This window comes from Candoia aspera, chromosome 4, assembly GCF_035149785.1.
Source record: "Candoia aspera isolate rCanAsp1 chromosome 4, rCanAsp1.hap2, whole genome shotgun sequence".
Taxonomy (NCBI): domain Eukaryota; kingdom Metazoa; phylum Chordata; class Lepidosauria; order Squamata; family Boidae; genus Candoia; species Candoia aspera.
In genome coordinates, this window is record NC_086156.1 from 105,820,347 (window position 1) to 105,837,869 (window position 17,523).

The window sequence follows — 17,523 nt, forward strand, 5'->3', positions numbered from 1 at the left end:
CAGGTTGATAACTACAGGGAAAATTAGTGCTTTTGCAAAATTATGGGTTCTTTGCAATGCTATCGAAGAAAACAACTTGATTGCATATTTCAACACTTTTTTTTCTCTTTTTCACTTTATTAAGATACCAAGGGACTAGCATTATTTTAAGGTCATTCTATTTAGCTTATATGTCCTCTGGAGCACCTGTTGCACCCTTTTCTAGATCGGGTGCCCTTCAGACAGTCGTTCATGCCCTGGTTACCTCACGGCTTGACTAATACAATGTGCTTTACATGGGACTGTCCTTGAAGGTCACCAGGAAGCTTCAACTGGTTCAGAATGCACCTGTGCCATTTTGCAGTGATGGGCATGCCTCAGTATGCCCATGTAAGATTTTTGCTTTGTGAGTTCCACTGGTTGCCAGTTTGCTTCTGGCTGCAATTCAAGATCTATTTATTTATTTATTTATTTATTTATTTGATTTATTTATTATTCAAATTTTGTTACTGCCTATCTCCCCCAAAAGAGGGACTAGATGCTGGTTGCTATCTATAAAGCCCTTAGGGATAGGGCATCACATCCGTAGTTTGGAATGAACTTGCCCCATCTGGAGAGGAGCTCCAGAGAGGCAAGATAAGTTAAGCTTCCAGTGAAGTAGTCAGTATAAAGGTTGAAACCCAGGGAGCTGTTGCACAACATCTGTTTTTTCTCTTTTTCACTTTATTAAGATATCAAGAGACTAGACTTAATTCAGGGTCATTCTACTTCGGATATATACTATCTGATGTACCAGTTGTGCCCCTTCCTAGATTGAGGCCCTTCAGACAGTCACTCATGCTCTGGACACCTCATGGCTTGACTATTACCATGCATTTTACATGAGGCTGCCCTTGAAGAGAGACAGTTTTGTATAGTGGTTAAGGCAATGGGCTAGAAACCAGGAGACTGAGCGTTCTAGTCCTGCCTGAGGCATGAAAGCCAGCTAGGTAACCTTGGGCTAGTCCCTCTCTTTCAGCCCAACTCACCTCACAGCGTTGCTGTTGCGGAGAAAATAGGAGGAGGACGGAGTATGAGGTATGTTCGCCGCCTTGAGTTATTTATAAAAATAATAAAGGTGGGATAGAAAATAAATTAAAAAAAAGTTCATTAGGAAACTGGTCCGGAATGTAGTGTCATAGGCCCATTATTGGTCATTGTGCTCATATGACAGGTCTGCTTTGCGTGCTGCACTAGTTGTCATTTTGCTTCAGGTGTGATTCAAGGTGCTGGTTTCTACCTATAAAGCTCTACATGGCAAATGGCCTGGTTAGTTGAGGGACCACCTGTCTCCCATAGTATCTGCCCAACCAGTTCTAGTTCCTTCAATTAAACAATGCCATTGATTGGGACCAGAATTTGTTCCCATCTGGGTTTGTTATCTCTGCCATCTCTGCTCCTTTTTGTTTTGTGTTTTCTTCTTGTTTTTAAACGACCCAGAGTTGCTGGCAGTCAGGCAGTATATAAATTTAACTACACACACACACACACACACACACACCAGTGGTATCTACAGGGCTGTGTTGGGTCAGAATATCAATATGGCAGCCACACCAGTGGGATTGAAACCTCCCTTACACATCCCAAGGAGCTGGCCTTCAGGTGAACTTTTAATTTTTGAGAAAATGTAACTTAATGGTGGGCAGGGTTGAAAAAGTAAAGATAGCAGCTACACCCATGCAGTTGAAGACCCACCCTTTTTTTTATATTTACCAAGTACACAATGCACCTAAAAATGTAGGCCTTTGATTCAGGAGGAATAATCTCTACCTTGAGTTTTTGTTCCCCCCTTTGTGCTTCCCTGCTTAATGTTCTTTCCATTCTTTGAGAGGAGATTGAAAATGGGAACCAGGAAAAGTGGGCTGAGCTAAGGGCTTAACCTGTATTGATCTGCAAATCAATGATAATGCTTCTTCTTGGACTTCTGGAGGAGAAATGGTAGATTCAAGATGGCTCTGCCTTTTGCAGAGCCAATGGTCATGGCTGATAAGGGGAGCCGGTGCAGATTTTGGCTCTTTGGAACCCTCTCTGGATCAAGGAGAGGACCGGATCACCTGCAGGTACTTCATACAGAGGCTCCCTGCCTAGAAATCACTTAATTGCGATCTCCAGTGAGTTGAGCACTCCGGAAATTGAGGGAAGAAACGTACTGCCAGTGCCATGGTTCAGAGCCTTCAGAGGGACACTAGATTCACTTTCAGTTTTGCCTTGAATATCGTTCCCTCAAGTGAGCAGTCTGGCTTTATTTCCTGGAGTATGGACTGGTTTGATCTTCTTGCAGTCCAAGGCACTCTCAGGATTTTCCTCCAACACCACAGTTCCAAAGCATCCATCTTCCTTCTCATACCATTGGATACTATCTATTAAAGTTTTCTTGGAAATTAGGACTCCTCTGAAAGGCAGGTTTCAGCACACTGGGAGAATTTCCTGGGATCCTTGATGTAAGAAGATTTTTGTAAATTTAAAGATGAAAAAGAATTGAAGACAGCAAAGGAAGTTTAGAATTGGCTTGGAATAGCTATAGCACCAGAAGGATTTGTAACATTTTGTTATGGATTGTTTAGCATTTTATATAAAACATATTTTGAAATTTTGAAATTAACTGTGAGAACTCTCTCCTGGGAAAATCCTGCCAGCGGAAAATAAACATTTGATAAGAGTGGACTTTGAAGCTTAACTAGAGGGCACCAGAGAGCATTTAAAGGGGAAGATGCCTATTGATAATGGAGCGGCATTATCTTACTTTCAGAGAAATTAACGGGAACAGTACACTCAGGACTTACTTTCAAAAATATCTGCTACTACAAAAATGAATTTAACACCGGTTATAGAGGAACAGATGCTACGGGACAAAAGAGAGACCGAGGCTGTCTTGGATGTCGATTTGAAGCCGAATCACAAAAGCGATCTGGAAAGAAATGTTGTGGTTTTGAAAATGAATTCAAAAATGCCAGAGTGCAAGAGTGATATGGCAGATGTTGACATGGAGAATCCAAGGAAAGGGATTATGCCAATAATAAATCGGAAGACTGGCTTGGAAGGACTTTTTATCTTGGATTTACAGAAAGAGTAAATTTAACCCAATGACGTTGTTTCTGGGAGGAGACAAACAGAAATTATTGAGGCTGTTCCTGAAAGAAGACAAAGACCTGACCAGAAATGAACATGGGGAACGTTACTGTCAGGGCAGCCACGCTCAGAATAAGACTCAGACTCACTTAGAGGGTCTAAGGATTTCCGGCTTTATTTGAACGGAGTGCGTGCAGAGAGAAAGACGGGAATCCTTATGTGGCAACAGGGAGCCCTGTTTATACTTTGCTGGTGGACATCGTGCTTCTCCACCCTCGGGCCAGGACCGGATGGGTGCTTGAGACCGCGATGCGTCAGCTGATGGGCGATCCCGGCGACCTCCTTTGTCTCCCTATCTTCGTCCGGACCGGGTGCGTCCCCTGAAGATGCTCCCATTATGTTGGGCATTACTCTGTGGACATGCGTGCCTGAGGGAGGTGTGAATGCATCCCCGGGGGAAATGGGAAGGCGTTCCCCTTACCTCTTTATGGGTGCTAAATTTGGTCTGAAGGGCTTATCTATTGTGTTGGGGGTTCCCTTCTGGATTATGGGTGCTTGAGTGATTTAGGGATTATGCCTTCCTCTTACCTAATGTGCATGTTCCCCATTGTGATGCACATATGCCTTGCAACGGGGAACATGACAATTACTCAACAGGGCTAAAAATTAAGCTTTTTAAGAGTAAACAGAAGCTCTATAAGGTGAATCTTTTTGATCAGGGTTACATTTTATATGTTGTGGGTTCTGGTAGTTATTAATGGGTTTTCTTTCTTGATCAGGACTGTATGACCAGGTTTTAAGGATTTATCTATAAGTGAAGAGAGTTTTCTTTTGTTTTACTGTTTAGAGGAAAGGATAAATTGGATTATAAAATGGATTTTTTAAAATGAAGGTTAAAATTTGTGTACTAACTCTGGTAGCTTTTAATAGATCTTTGCTAATTAGGAAACGATAATTTCTTATATTTTGACTATCAAGAAGGGATGGGATATGAGAAGAGGGGATTATTATGTTTTCTGTTTTTCTTACTGGAGAAGGTGTTAACTTAGTGAAATTGCTTATACTTGTCTGGAGGAGAAGGGAATAATCTTTTAAAAATTTCTTTTTTCTGTCTTTCTTCTTTTTCTATATTTCTTTGCATTTCTTTACTTTTATATGGTCTTAGTTTGCATTAGTTTTTTATCTTTGTATATGTAAACTCTAGTAAAACTATTATAAAAAAATGATAATGCTTCTTCAGAAGCAGATCTTTTTAAAAATGTAGTCTGTAGGTATGCAAGAGCATTGGACTTGACCCAAATATGAGTGTGGGTACCCCTGTTCTTTTATATAACAGCCAGACCTGTGTTTTAAAAACTATTGCCCAGGGGAAGCTCTCAGTCATAGGGCCCCTAGCAGATTTTTTTTCCTGCTTCCTGTTCACTCTGCTTGTTCCAATCTGCTCCCACAGGCTCCACACACTGGGCTTCTCACTCTGTTGGCCTCAATTTTTCTGCAGCTGGGGGATTTCCTTAATGGGTACAAAGAACTGGATGATCCACCTCCCTTGATCCAAAATTAAAGACAGTTTGGCCAAGCAGGGCATATAGCAGGATAGGGAGGAAAAGCTTCTAAATTCTCTCTCTGGTCTTCTTAAGCAGTTTCTTTTCTCTCCTTTTCCTCTAGCAAAATGGACAGGCCCATGCCATTTGTTGGGACCACTGCACAAGTGGTTGGCCGCTGCCTTCCTCTGAGATCTTTTTCAAGTCTAGGCCTGAGAGAGGGACTGGTCTAATGTCCTCCTGTGGGCTTCTGTGCTGAAGGGAGGACAAGAAACTAGATCTCCTAGTCCAGCTGCTTAATCACTACACCATCCTGGCTTGCTTTCCCTTCTTTCTTACATTATGATTCTTATAAATGTTGTCCCAGGAACTCTGGGTTCTTTAAACCTGGCATGCTTCGCCAGTTAACACACAAGGCAGAAATCTCTTATATAGCTTTATTTTGCAGAAGAGAGGGCACTTGTGACTTTAGTCCCACAACAAGCACTCAGAGCAAAAAAGTAACTTTTATACATGTTTAGAACACAGAGGTACATGATCATTGGCATACAATAATTATTCACACCCCTGGGTGGGCAAAACACTCCCCAAAGCTGGGCACTTTTGCTGGGGAGAAATATGAGATAGCTGGTTTCTGATCTCTCTACCTTGTTAACTTGGTAGTGTGCCAGGGCAGTCAGTTCCCTGCCTTGGGGGAGGCTATCCTCTACTCTAACTAATAAAAAAGGCTGTATTCACAGAGAAAGGAACTTGGGTAGCAAAGTCTGTAACTTCCCAGAAGCTAGTGAAGGTCAGTTCTGGGGCCATCTGCTGCCTTCTTCAAATTAACCCTAAAATCACCATTCCATCATAAATTTCACCTGGATTCCTAGCATCCAAGTTATTTCCCTCTCATAGTAACCCTCCACCAATGTAGACAAACATATTCATTTCCTCAATTTTTCTGAGGTTTTAATTGCAAGCCCTCTCTCCCTCAGATGCAAATTTGGTAAAAAGTAAGAGTGTATACGCTTGGAAACACCGGTGCAGAGAGCCAGATTGGGGGAGGGGGTGTTATTCAAATTAATTAATGATAAATCCCCAGGTTTGCAGGGCAAAGGCATCTAGAAGGCCCGAGCTCTACATTTCTGCAGCCAGAACAGAGTTTCTCAACTATCAGCTGTTAGACAACCTGAACATCTGAGCAGGCTTGAGATACTTTTGTACTTTGCTGCTCTTGGACTTCTGTACCCACCATTGAAGACAGTAATACTCTCAGATGGGCCTTTTATCTCTGGCTACAACATATATTGTTTAACAATTCTTCCTGTTTATACTCCTCAAAATTTTGTTCAGGAATGGTAATTGTTTCAGTATTGTGACCTACTGAATCTTATAGCTCCAGGGATCAGGATGGTTGACTGCTTAAAGCTCTCACAATCAGGACCTTTGTCCATATTTTGTAACAGAATCTGTCTCTATAATGTTTAATTATTACACTATATGCATGATTGAATGGAGAGAAAGAGAACATTATATATTATATTATTACACTTATACACAGCCATTCTATTTTAAAAGGCAATTAAGGCACTTGTCATTGCTGGAAAGCCCAGAGTGGTTTTGTTGCTAGCCTAAATCCCATTATGTACAAATAGACTGATTCCTATAACTCACTTTATAAGGACTTTTCTTGTGAGCTGTTGCCTGTTATTCAGCTCAGGTCTTATCAGGATAATGTAGAGTTTGGGGGAGAAAATGAGGACCAATAATCCAGCAGCTGAGGCTAAGATAGAGAAGATCTCCACAGCCACTGTGTATTTCCCTTTTGTGCTCTGGTAGGCTGGAACAAAAGAGATCCAGACACTGCAAAAGAGCAGCATGCTGAGAGTAATAAATTTGGCTTCATTAAAACTGTCTGGAAGGTTCCTACTGAGGAAAGCCACCGTAAAGCTGATCATGGCCAAGAGGCCGATGAAACCCAGGATGCAGTAGAACATGGCAGGGGAGCCTTCACTGCACTCTAGGACCACTTCTTGAGGCAGAGAGTGCATGTCCAGATCTGGGAAGGGAGCAGAGCTTGCCAGCCACACAGTACAAAGAGTGGTTTGAAGGAGGGAGCAGGAAAGCACGATAAAGAAGGCCAGCCTTTTCCCCACCCATGTCCTCATCTGAGAGCCTGGCCTGGTGGCCATGAAAGCAAGGACCACAGTGAGGGTTTTGGCCACCACAGAAGAAACAGCCACCGAGAAGATGATGCCAAAAGCCATTTGGCGAAGGAGACAGGTTGCCGTCTGAGGCCGACCAATGAAAAGCAATGGGCAGAGGAAGGAAAGCAGTAGGGAGACCAGGAGGGTGTAGCTGAGGCCCCGGTTGTTGGCCTTGACTATGGGAGTGTCCTTGTACTGAACAAAGACCACGAGGACCCGGGCCGTGATGGAGGAAAATAAAAGGGCAAAAATGGCCAACGTGATCCCCAAAGGCTCTTGGAAAGATAGGAAGCTGACAATTTTTGGAATGCACTGATCCTGGGCTTTGCTGGGATAGGAGTCATCTGGACACTGGGAACAAGAATCCATGTCTGAAAGGGAAAACAAAGTCTTAGAAATCGGTGTATAGAATCAAGATGAAGAGAACAACTCAAGGCATGCTATGAGCTCCAAACACAATTGCATGATTCTCAAGCAACTGTGTGTTCATGAGGTCTTATGCAGAGCCTAATGTCAATTTGTCATTCATTCATTCATTCATTCATTCATTCATTCATTCATTCATTCAATTTATATCCACTTCTCCTTCAGAAGCTCTAGGCAACATGCATAGCCCTCTGTTCTCCTGCTTTCACCACAAGAACCCAGTGAGATACATTGGGGAGAGGGAGTGACAGGGGCAAATTCTATGGATGAAGGGGGACTGGAACCTGAGTCTTGCTGCTTGTCCATAAGAGCAGAAGCTGGGCAGTTTTCTCTTCATCAGCTGCCAGTGCTCAGGCATTTTGAAACCTTTGGGAAATGTTCAGCATGTCTTAGAGATCGGAATCCATTTCAGTAAATGGACTGATCTTAGGTGGAACCTGACGATTCCAAACACAATTCCACTGATTTTCCCCAACATAACAAATAGCTTTGATGTGTGTTTTGCTTCAAATAATCTCTTTCTATTTGTTGCTCTAATAACAGTCGCTATCCTCCTACCCCATGTGTACCAAGTGGCATGGTGAGCAGGAAGAGAAAATATTCAGATCTATACCAGCAATCAGGGCAGCTTTCTTGCCCACAAGTTGGCAACATGGCTCTGTTTTCAGCTCTCTCTTCCAGATCCAGGTAAGCAATTGGATCAAGCACCCATCCCAAAAGGCATCCACAGGGAGGAGAAAATTCTGAAAGCCATGGTGTTCTCTTGTGATGGAAACTCTACTCCTTTACATATCCTGCTGGCCAGTCCACTGGATCCTGAGACGCCTCTGACATCAACACAAAGGAACAGACCTTTTCTTTTCAACCTGATCTTGATGTGAAGATTTATGAACATCACCACCTGCCTCCAAGTTAAAACCCTGTCCCTGAGATCCTTACCCATCTGCGTTGAAACTTTTCCTCCTGGGCACGGAAGGCAATCATAACAACAAAATGGCTTCCCTTCCTTCTTGGTCTTGCTGTGACCTTTATGGCAGAGTTCATTGCACAAAGAAAGAGGCTGTGCCTGGCACAAAGAGAAGCAGACAATGCAAAATACCTAGATGTTGGGTTGAACCCTGGATTTTAGCCACCTAAAATTGGTTCACATTAGACAATCGGAATAATGCAGTAGTTTAAGAGAGTAATGTGCACAGAGCAAATGCTCTAAATTAATACATTTATTTTTTCCATCCCAGCCAAAGGCCATTACTGCAATCCTGCAAGTAAATAAATGAAAAAAAAGTCTAATTCCAATATTTGCACGCTTACCAGGTTTGGGGCAATGGCTCTGCAATGGAATTGTTTGGTGTTATATCCCACCAATTTCTGCAAATATCATCTCTTGTATGTAATTGTACGAAGAACTACAACCTTGACAGGTACTTAAATGACTCTGCTGTGGATTTTGGCCAAATAAGATCTGGGTCATTGCAAAAAGCTTGGAAAGAACTTCAAGTAATTGCCTGAAGGTAGCCATACAGCTCTTTTCCTTTCATGGGAAATACCTGGTTAAATCTCCTTGGCCATCTAATGGCATCGACGTCAACATTGAACACTTGGCCTTTGGGAGCTCTGAGATCAAATTTTCCAACTTTGACTCGATGTAGACTTAGATTTGGGAATGTGACCCAGTTGATAATATCAAATCCCGCTTCCAGGTTCCCATTCTGATCAAAGGAAATCATTTCCCCAACACTGTTGTTAAATGAGACTTTTCTTAGAAATTGATGGAACTAAATGGACAGTGGAACAAAAAGAGATAAGTGATAAAGCTATACAAAAATATACAAATACTGAAATATATTTCAAGATGAGGTTATTTGAGAAGGGCGAATTAGCACTGCCTATGCAACTATCAATAAGCACAATTCAACTTTACAGTTGACCAGGTGTGGCATTAATGATTTACTTATAATATGCTGAAAAATATCAGTACAATATAGTCAAACCAAGAACATCATCAGGTGTAACTCTGCTGTCTATACCACTAAAGACGAAATAGAAGGAAGAAATAGAAAAAGAAATGAAGCAATCTCAGGCACCAAGATAATTATCTATCATAGTGACCAGCTTGAATGGAAAGAAATGAATGAAGAGAGAAACCAAGATGCTGGTATTGGAGTTTGCTGAGAACTGGAGGTCCCCTGCTGTTCCTGTCTCTTAGTCGGGAGTCGACCATGACCCATAGAGCTAGCCTTCCCATAAACATAAGTTTAGTTGCTATGGCCTTTTCTCTAATTGTGTTTTAACTGGAAAAAGCTATGCCTTTGGACCCAGTTACCTAGATAGTTAACTAATGAAGTTAATATCAAGCCTCATGTTGAAGGCTGACGAACATTTCTGAAAGCTATTCCTGTCTCTTAGTTGGGAGTTGACCATGGAATCTGGCCTGACCAATGATTAGTACAGTATAATGCAATACATGGTAATAAAAGCCTAGCAGCTTTAGCTAGCTAGCTAGCTGGCTATATCCTACCAGGAGCAGAGACAAAGAGCATCTGCACAATGAAAGGATTTGTTTAGAGGAAATATACTATAGGGATAAGCAACTCCTGTCACTATCTTAAGAGGTTGATAGTCTAGGGGCATGTGCTGTTTCTCTGTGTGCCTAAGAAAGGTAAAAGCAAACAAGCTGAGATTAACAATCCCATAAAATGAAGAGGAGGCAGAGCAATAGTCAAAAAGGACATCCAGGAGATCTTTAACTCTTTATTTCCTCCTCCATTCTCTTTGTGATCACTAGGTCATAAAATGCTGAAGAGTCATTGCCATTGGCTTTGAATTGCCAACAACAAAGTCAGACCCTTAAATCTGCCAAGGTATGTTTTTGAAACCAAGGAGAGCAGAGCAGCAATACAAGATATCTATGCTAATTCTAAAATGGAGAAAACCCTAAACTTAATAGAGAATCAGCTTTGATAGAGGATGAGGATATGGCAATGTGTCTTGTGTTGATGTATGCAGGACATTACCTGCCACAGCACTGGATCTAGAATGTCCTTTTGTCCTTCCTCTGACATAGTTCTGTGTCTGAACATCAATGAACTCATGGATTGCAATGTGTGGGCCATAGCATAAACTGCGTTGTAGACACTATAGCTATGGGGAGTTATGTTCACGTCAAAGACAGACCTAGGAAGAGCCTCCAGCTTCTCCTCCCCGGTGCAGTGATTCCAAACATTCTCCTCTTCTAGGGATGTTGGGAAGGAACAATGAAATGTCTGTGTCCAAAAGTCCTTAATGAAACCATCTCTGGTTTCCACATGAGGGTTTCTCCTCTGAAGAAAATTTTGGAAACCTACCACCTCTTTTGATTGGACTGCAAAGGCTAGGGCACCATGAAGGATATCTATGTCCCAAGATCGTTGAAAGGGAATAGAAGTGAACTCCATCTGTGCTGTCATCACCCAGACTTTACTATTTGACTTCACAGGAATGTCTTCAAGTTTGGGAATTCTGGGAAACATTCTCAAAACGACCATAGTGTGAATCTCACCATGCAAGACCACCACACTGGCAGTGCTATCACTTATCAAGAGGTACAATTTGACCCAGGACTCTATCATTTCATGAATGCCAGTTTTAAAATATAGGGTTGGCAATGGTTCAATAAAGTCAAAGCAGATACCTCCCTGGGAAAACTTGGGAAGTTCATTCTGTACAAACCTGAGTCCATTGTCATCCTGTATAAAAATGACACCAATCCAGGTCCATGTGAAAAGCAAAAGCAGCTGGAGCATCCCCTCATACTGTTGGTTTCTGTTAGGGAACATCCATTGGAAGAAAACTTGTTGGGTTTGGTCATTAATCACAGGAGAAGAACCATATCCAAGCTATAAAGGAAAGAAAGACTACATTGGTAGGACGGGTGTAGGCAAAGATGTAATATCTGAAGGGGTGGGTATCTATCTCATGTTCTGAGGCTGGGAGGATAAGGATGGAAAGTGAGTAGGACCAAATCTCATTAGGATGGAGCCTGCCTTTTTTCTATTTTCCAAGATTTGAGGGGGGGCAGGGAGTTGGGAAATATTTGGGCTTTTTTAATAGTTTATTTATTATTCAAATTTTGCTACCGCCCATCTCCCCCAAAAGAGGGACTCTGGGCAGGTTACAATAAAATTAAAACGATAATAATAAACAATTAAAATCCTATAAAAAGAAAACAATTTACAAAGATAAAATACAATATAAATAAGTGTAAAATCCAAGAGGCTAGAAAATTCTAATCAGGTGGGAAAGGCTCTAAGGTGTGAGCCAACCCCATGAATGGCTGCCCACCTTCCCGCCCCACGCGAGACGGGATGAATTTATGAAAGAAATTACTTTTTTCATGTTTCCCAATTCATAATTGTGAGGAGTCATGGCACCAGACTGGAATAACATTAGTAAATGACAGTATTTTACAATGAAGTTTAAGTCTTCCAAAGCTATTTCCCAAGGAATGGGAAGAAACACAATTATACTGAAGAAGGAAAGTAATTGTAGGTCGCAATCTTGTGAATTCTAAAAATATTCTGGGAAAGGAACCAACACAAGTGCCTTTCTGTTTTCAAATAAGTCAAGTTTTATTATTTCTTTGTACAATATATAGACCTTATGAACGATGACCGTTAGAAGGTTTGGAGAAGGTCATTGTCTGGAAATACAAGATGGTTTGCATAGTCCTTAAGAAAGCATGGGAAATATGTCAACCTGTTTATGATAGAGATTTCGAGAGAATGGTGAAAGAGCAGGTAAAATTCTGGCTTAAAACCAAAGAAAGGGCAATGATTCCAATTATTAGCGGTGAAAGAGATGAAAGATATAAAACTTCAAAGGATATAAATTGTCCATTTTTAAAATTCTATTCAGAATTATATAGCAAACCAGAGAATATATTTAATGGCGATATAGAGGCCTTCACTGATAATATAAATTAATATCCTGCTATTTTACTAAAGGGATCTATCATATAGGAATTGATGCCAGCAGGTGAAAATTTAGTTACCCATACATTTAAGGAATATCAATTCTGTATTTGTACGGAATCCATTAAATATTTAGGTATGTGCATACCAAAAGATATAACGTAGTTATTATAATCCAGTATGAATAAAAGAGGTTTCTTTAGATATGGGTAGATGGGAGTAATCAAACCTCACCCTTTGGGGAAAGGTGAATGCTCTCAAATTGAATATTATTCCCAGATTAATTTATATTCGGAGAGGAAAACCACGAGAGGATGTGGAAAGTGAAGGCCAAGGTGGTCCCAGTGGTGGTAGGGGCACTCGGGGCTGTGACCCCCAAGCTGGGAGAGTGGCTCCAACAGACCCCAGGAGCAACCTCTGAGCTCTCTGTCCAGAAGATGCAGTGCTTGGAACAGCTGAGATCCCGTGCAGAGCCCTCAAACTCCCAGGCCTCTGGAGAGGACCCGAGGTGGAGGGAGACACGCACCGCCCATAGGGTGAGAAGGGAATTTGTGTGTGTTTGTGTGTGTGTGTATCTATATCTATATCTATATCTATAACAATACACTATAACAGGTTTTTTTCCTTTGTTGTATTTCTCTACTTTTTTGTAACATCACTTTTTAAAGTTTTTTTTCTTAATAGTGTATGTATCTTAATACTATTATTTGTGTGTTTTGTTTTTTCTTTTTCTTTTTTTTCTGTTATTAATTAAAAGGCAATAAAAATGTATATATATATTTTAAAAAATAAAGTGTGGAAATATGTTCTTCTGGGGAAATTGCATTAGATGCTTCCTGGTAGAGCTGCACTGCCACCACCACCAATTTAATTAATTAGTTAGTCTGGAGGTCGTATGCTGATTTTAGTAGCAGGACATAGCAGAATGGAGTCCTCCTTGGTGGAAAATTCCAATGAAATTGCCAAAGAGGTTTCAAAGATTTGTTTGGTCCTGATGGCTGTCAGGAGACTCTGTGTTTGGACAGGATGTCATTGATCACTTTTGCATCAGAAGTATTACCACTGTAATATTATATATAGTTTGATCCCTGCGTTTCATTGTACTGCATCCTGTATGAGTGACAATAAACTAATTTGTGACTGGAGCTGGTTTCTTTTTCTTTTTAGATTTTTTTTATCTACCATTATAATTTTAGAAATAACTCAAGGTGGTGAACATACCTAATGCTCCTTCCTCCTCCTATTTTCCCCACAACAACAACCCTGTGAGGTGGGTTGGGCTGAGAGAGAGGGACTGGCTCAAAGTCACCCATCTGGCTTTCATGCCTAAGGCATGAAAACTTTACTAACCTTTACTAAAGTTATGGTAATTGAAACTAGTCACTCTGTTATCCTTGGGAAAAATCCCAGAGCTTTTGTGAGACATATGGATCTCCAGAGGGGCTTTCAAAACGATCAAGAATGAAGATGCAGCCTTGTGATGGAAAGTCCACTCTTTTTCTACACATCATTTTGTTTTAGAAAAAAAATCCCTGAGTATAACGTTTAAGAAAAAACAGAGAAAATCACTTACAACAAAGAAAAAGATTGAGAACCAACAAGCAAGAAGTATGAAGATTAAGATTTAACAGATAATCTAATTTGTTATTCATATTTTTTACCAAAACAAACAAGAAAAAGAAAGAATGGAGAACAAGAAAACAAATAACAAATATACAAATAGCACCTGACGTTGCCACATGTAGACAAGAGGCCGAGCTCCAAATGGTGAGGGTGTGCCCCCCCATCTTGCTTAGTTTGACACACACACACACACACACACTCAAACACTCAGAGTCTACTTGCAGATACTCCTGCTCTGAAATATCTTCCATCCAATCTCCCAGTTAAGTTGCTATGACATTGCGTCCATTTAAGTATCATTCCAAGGAAGATTCTTTGAATTCATGATATTATTAAACCATGGGAATTAGTGTGTTGTGTGTGGGCAGTGTGTGTGTGTGCATGTCCGTGCCTCTGTCTGTTCTTGGCCAGGGCTGTAGTTTTATCAGCAGGGAAGTTACGCATCCTACCACTATCAAAATTTGCCCTGCACATTTTAGACATTCAGGGAACTTATCTGTCCAGTATGCACCCGAACAAATATTAAGATCTTCTGCATTGTGTAGAAATATACAAAAATTGCCATCTTGACTTCACAGGACCACAGACAGTGGCTGGCATTAGTTTCATTCTGTTACCAATAGAGGACCTAGAGATCCAGTCCAGCTTCTAATTCTTAAAGATCTGGCTCGTCCTTAACTCATCTTTCAAAGTTATGGAGGGGTATACTATATCACACAAACAGACTGCATCAAGACTGACTGGACAAACTGCTAGTTTGTTCAGGCACTAAGCCCTGAGTGCACATCTTACCTGTGGCACCTTGAAAATGCTCAGAATGGTTGCCATAAAGAAACTCACATCTGAATCGGGTCCCCCAATGACTGCAACAATATTATCTTTACTATCACACTTGTAGTTAGGGATGAAGTTGGTCCATGTGGAGACGAGCTCCAGTGAGGCGAGGTAAGTCCAACTGGCAACAAAATGGCTATTATAGATGTGGAAGCCCAGGGAGAGGTTGGGTAATATCTGAGGATTTTCGTTGATCTCCATTACAGCAAAGGCAAAGGCCAGGGTATGTTGATACATCTGAGTCACAAATCTGCAGTGTGATTTACATGCTGAATGAGTGCAATTGTTGAAGAAAATGAGTCTTGCTAAATTTTCATCCGAAGCAAGTATTTAGGCCATAAATCAGAGATGTCTGGAGTGTTCAAGGTTCAGATTTCTGTACTTTTTGATTTATTTGCATTCACCTGTGCATCTTAGGTGGGAGAAACCACTCAGGTGTCTGTGTATCATCAGAGTTGCTTATGAAACTCGTTCATATTCACAGGAAGGGTTACCTGAATTGATGGTAGACTTCCGCATGATATATGCAGCTGATATCTGGTGCACTAGTAATCACTCCCATCAGATTTCCTTTTAGAAAGTTCTTATGTAGGCAAGGTGTTGAATCTAGTGGCCGGAACATTTTGATGTGGGACATATCTGGCCTTCATATTGTGGAGTGTTTGGGAGGCTGAATACCCCAACAGGAATGTTCATCTATACTCATAGAATAGCAGCTAAATTTATTTATTTATCTATCTATCTATCAAACTTTGTCACTGCCCGTCTCCCTCCCAGGGTGGGACTACTACTACTACTACTAAATGGACTACTACTACCACTAGTGTAAAATAGTCTCTAGCACTAACGTTAGTAAGAGCTTCTTTCCCATTTATCCTTCCTTGGTGAAATTGCCTGCTTGGGATAACTATACAATGTGCTGCAAGACAGCCTCTTATGGAAAATGCTAGGATTCACCAAGCTCTTGGCTTACCCAATCTCGTCCAGGAGGTCATGAGATGGATGCTGATTGAAGGTCACAGGGTCGGAAAATGTGTAGACTTGAGAAATAATGCCAGCAATGGTGAGGTCCCCTGGATGATAATACCGGTGACTTATTGGCAGAGGGTAACGGATTTTGCATGTAGCCACTGGGACATCAGACACGGTCTGAGGCAGTAGCAGTAATATCAGGAACACAAAGGGTGGCATTAGGTAGAAATATCTTCTTCTGGACATCAATTCCTGTCTTAAATGACCTTAAGGAGTTCTGGCTGACTTCAGTGTGGTCTCAAACTTTGCACTTGGAATCTTCAGGGGAAGGTCACCAAGCAGCCTGCGAGGAGTCCCTTTCTTGAATGGCAGAACATCTTTTAGTAGCATACTTTGATCTTGGTTTTCTTCTGCCAAGGTGTATTGGTTGTCCTTTGGGAGATGAAGTAGAAGTTACCCGTGTCAGGTCGATAAGTACACGGGAGATAATTGCAAAATTATGGGTTCTTTGCAGTATTGTAGAAGAAAACAACTTGATTGCATATTTCATCAAGTTTTTCCTTTTCCTCATTAATAAGTAACCAAGAGGCTAGAGGTGTTCCAATTAGGAACTCTCTATCTCTCTCTCTCTCTCTCCAGGATCCATGGTGATCAAAAAAGTGAAAGTAACACTTGAACTTCTTTTTATACTTGCCATGTACACAACACACCTAAAACGAGGCATAGGCCTTTGACAGACAAGATCACAAGTCCGCCATTCCCCATTGGACTTCCTTTTTTGAAGTTCTTTCCCTTTTTCCACAGGACACTGAAGATAGGAACCAGGCGGAATTAATGTCCTAACCTGTACTGATCTGCAAATCAATGATAATTCTTCCACTTCAGAAGGAGATCTGTAACTAAAGCATCCCCTTTTAAAGCCACCGAGAAGATGATGCCAAAAGCCGTTTGGCGAAGGAGACATGTTGCCGTCTGAGGCCGACCAATGAAAAGCAAAGGGCAGAGGAAGAAAAGCAGAAGGGAGACCAGGAGGGCATAGCTTTGGCCCCCGTTGTTGGCCTTGATTATGGGAGTGTCCTTGTGCTGAACAAAGTCCATGAGGATGAGGATATGGCAATGTTTCTTGTGTTGAAGCAAGCAGGACATTACGTGCCACAGCACTGGATCTAGAATGTTCTTTTGTCCTTCCTCTGACATAGTTCTGTGTCTGAACATCAATGAACTCATCGATTGCAGTGTGTGGGCCACAGCATAAACTGCATTGTAGACATTATAGCTATGGGGAGTTATGCTCATGTCAAAGACAGACCTAGGAAGAGCCTCCAGCTTCTCCTCCCCGGTGCAGTGATTCCAAACATTCTCCTCCCCCAAGGATGTTGGGAAGGAACAATCAAATGCCTGTTTCCAAAAGTCCTTAATGAAACCATCTCTGGTTTCCACATAAGGGTTTCTCCTCTGAAGAAAATTTTGGAAACCTATCACCTTCTTTGACTCGGTTGCGAAGGCTAAGGAACCATGAAGGATAGCTATGTCCCAAGATCGTTGAAAGGGAACAGAAGTGAACTCCATCTGTGCTGTCATCATCCAGACTTTAGCTGTCTTCACTGGTATGTCTTCAACTTCCAAAAGTCTGGGAAACATTCTCAAAAAGATTGTAGTATGAATTTCCCCATGTAAGACCGCCACACTGGCAGTGCTATCACTTATCAAGAGGTACAGTTTAATCCCTGACTCTACCATTTCTTAAATGCCAATTTTGAAATATACAATTGGGAATGGTTCGATAAAGTCAAAGCAGATACCACCCTGGGAGAACTTGGGAAGTTCATTCTGTAGAAACCTGAGGCTATTCTTATCCTGTGAAGAAATGACACCAATCCAGGTCCATCTGAAAAGCAAAAG

At 41.4% G+C, this 17,523-nt stretch overlaps 2 protein-coding genes across 4 annotated transcripts in view; one reads left to right on the forward strand and one right to left on the reverse strand.

The window, feature by feature from the left end:
• LOC134495821 (protein KHNYN-like) overlaps nucleotides 1–17,523 on the forward strand; it is a 239,956-nt gene that overhangs the window by 176,864 nt on the left and 45,569 nt on the right. The window lies entirely within an intron of this gene.
• LOC134496893 (vomeronasal type-2 receptor 26-like) lies at nucleotides 6,281–16,767 on the reverse strand. The gene is made up of 5 exons (XM_063302609.1): nucleotides 16,546–16,767; nucleotides 15,623–15,798; nucleotides 14,656–14,899; nucleotides 8,183–8,309; nucleotides 6,281–7,188 (listed from the first exon to the last, which is right to left on the reverse strand). The coding sequence occupies exons 1-5, from the start codon at nucleotides 16,765–16,767 to the stop codon at nucleotides 6,281–6,283; spliced, it is 1,677 nt and encodes a 558-aa protein (XP_063158679.1).

Bases quoted from the DNA above. Each gene is read 5' to 3' on its own strand.
- LOC134496893 (XM_063302609.1), bottom strand. From the start codon at position 16,767: ATGTCCTGCTTGCTTCAACACAAGAAACATTGCCATATCCTCATCCTC. The intron at 15,799-16,545 runs GTGGCTTTAAAA...CTACTGCCTCAG, and splicing joins CTTTTGGCATCATCTTCTCG to ACCGTGTCTGATGTCCCAGT. The intron at 7,189-8,182 runs GTAAGGATCTCA...TTTCCCTTTCAG, and splicing joins AAAAGTTTCAACGCAGATGG to ACATGGATTCTTGTTCCCAG.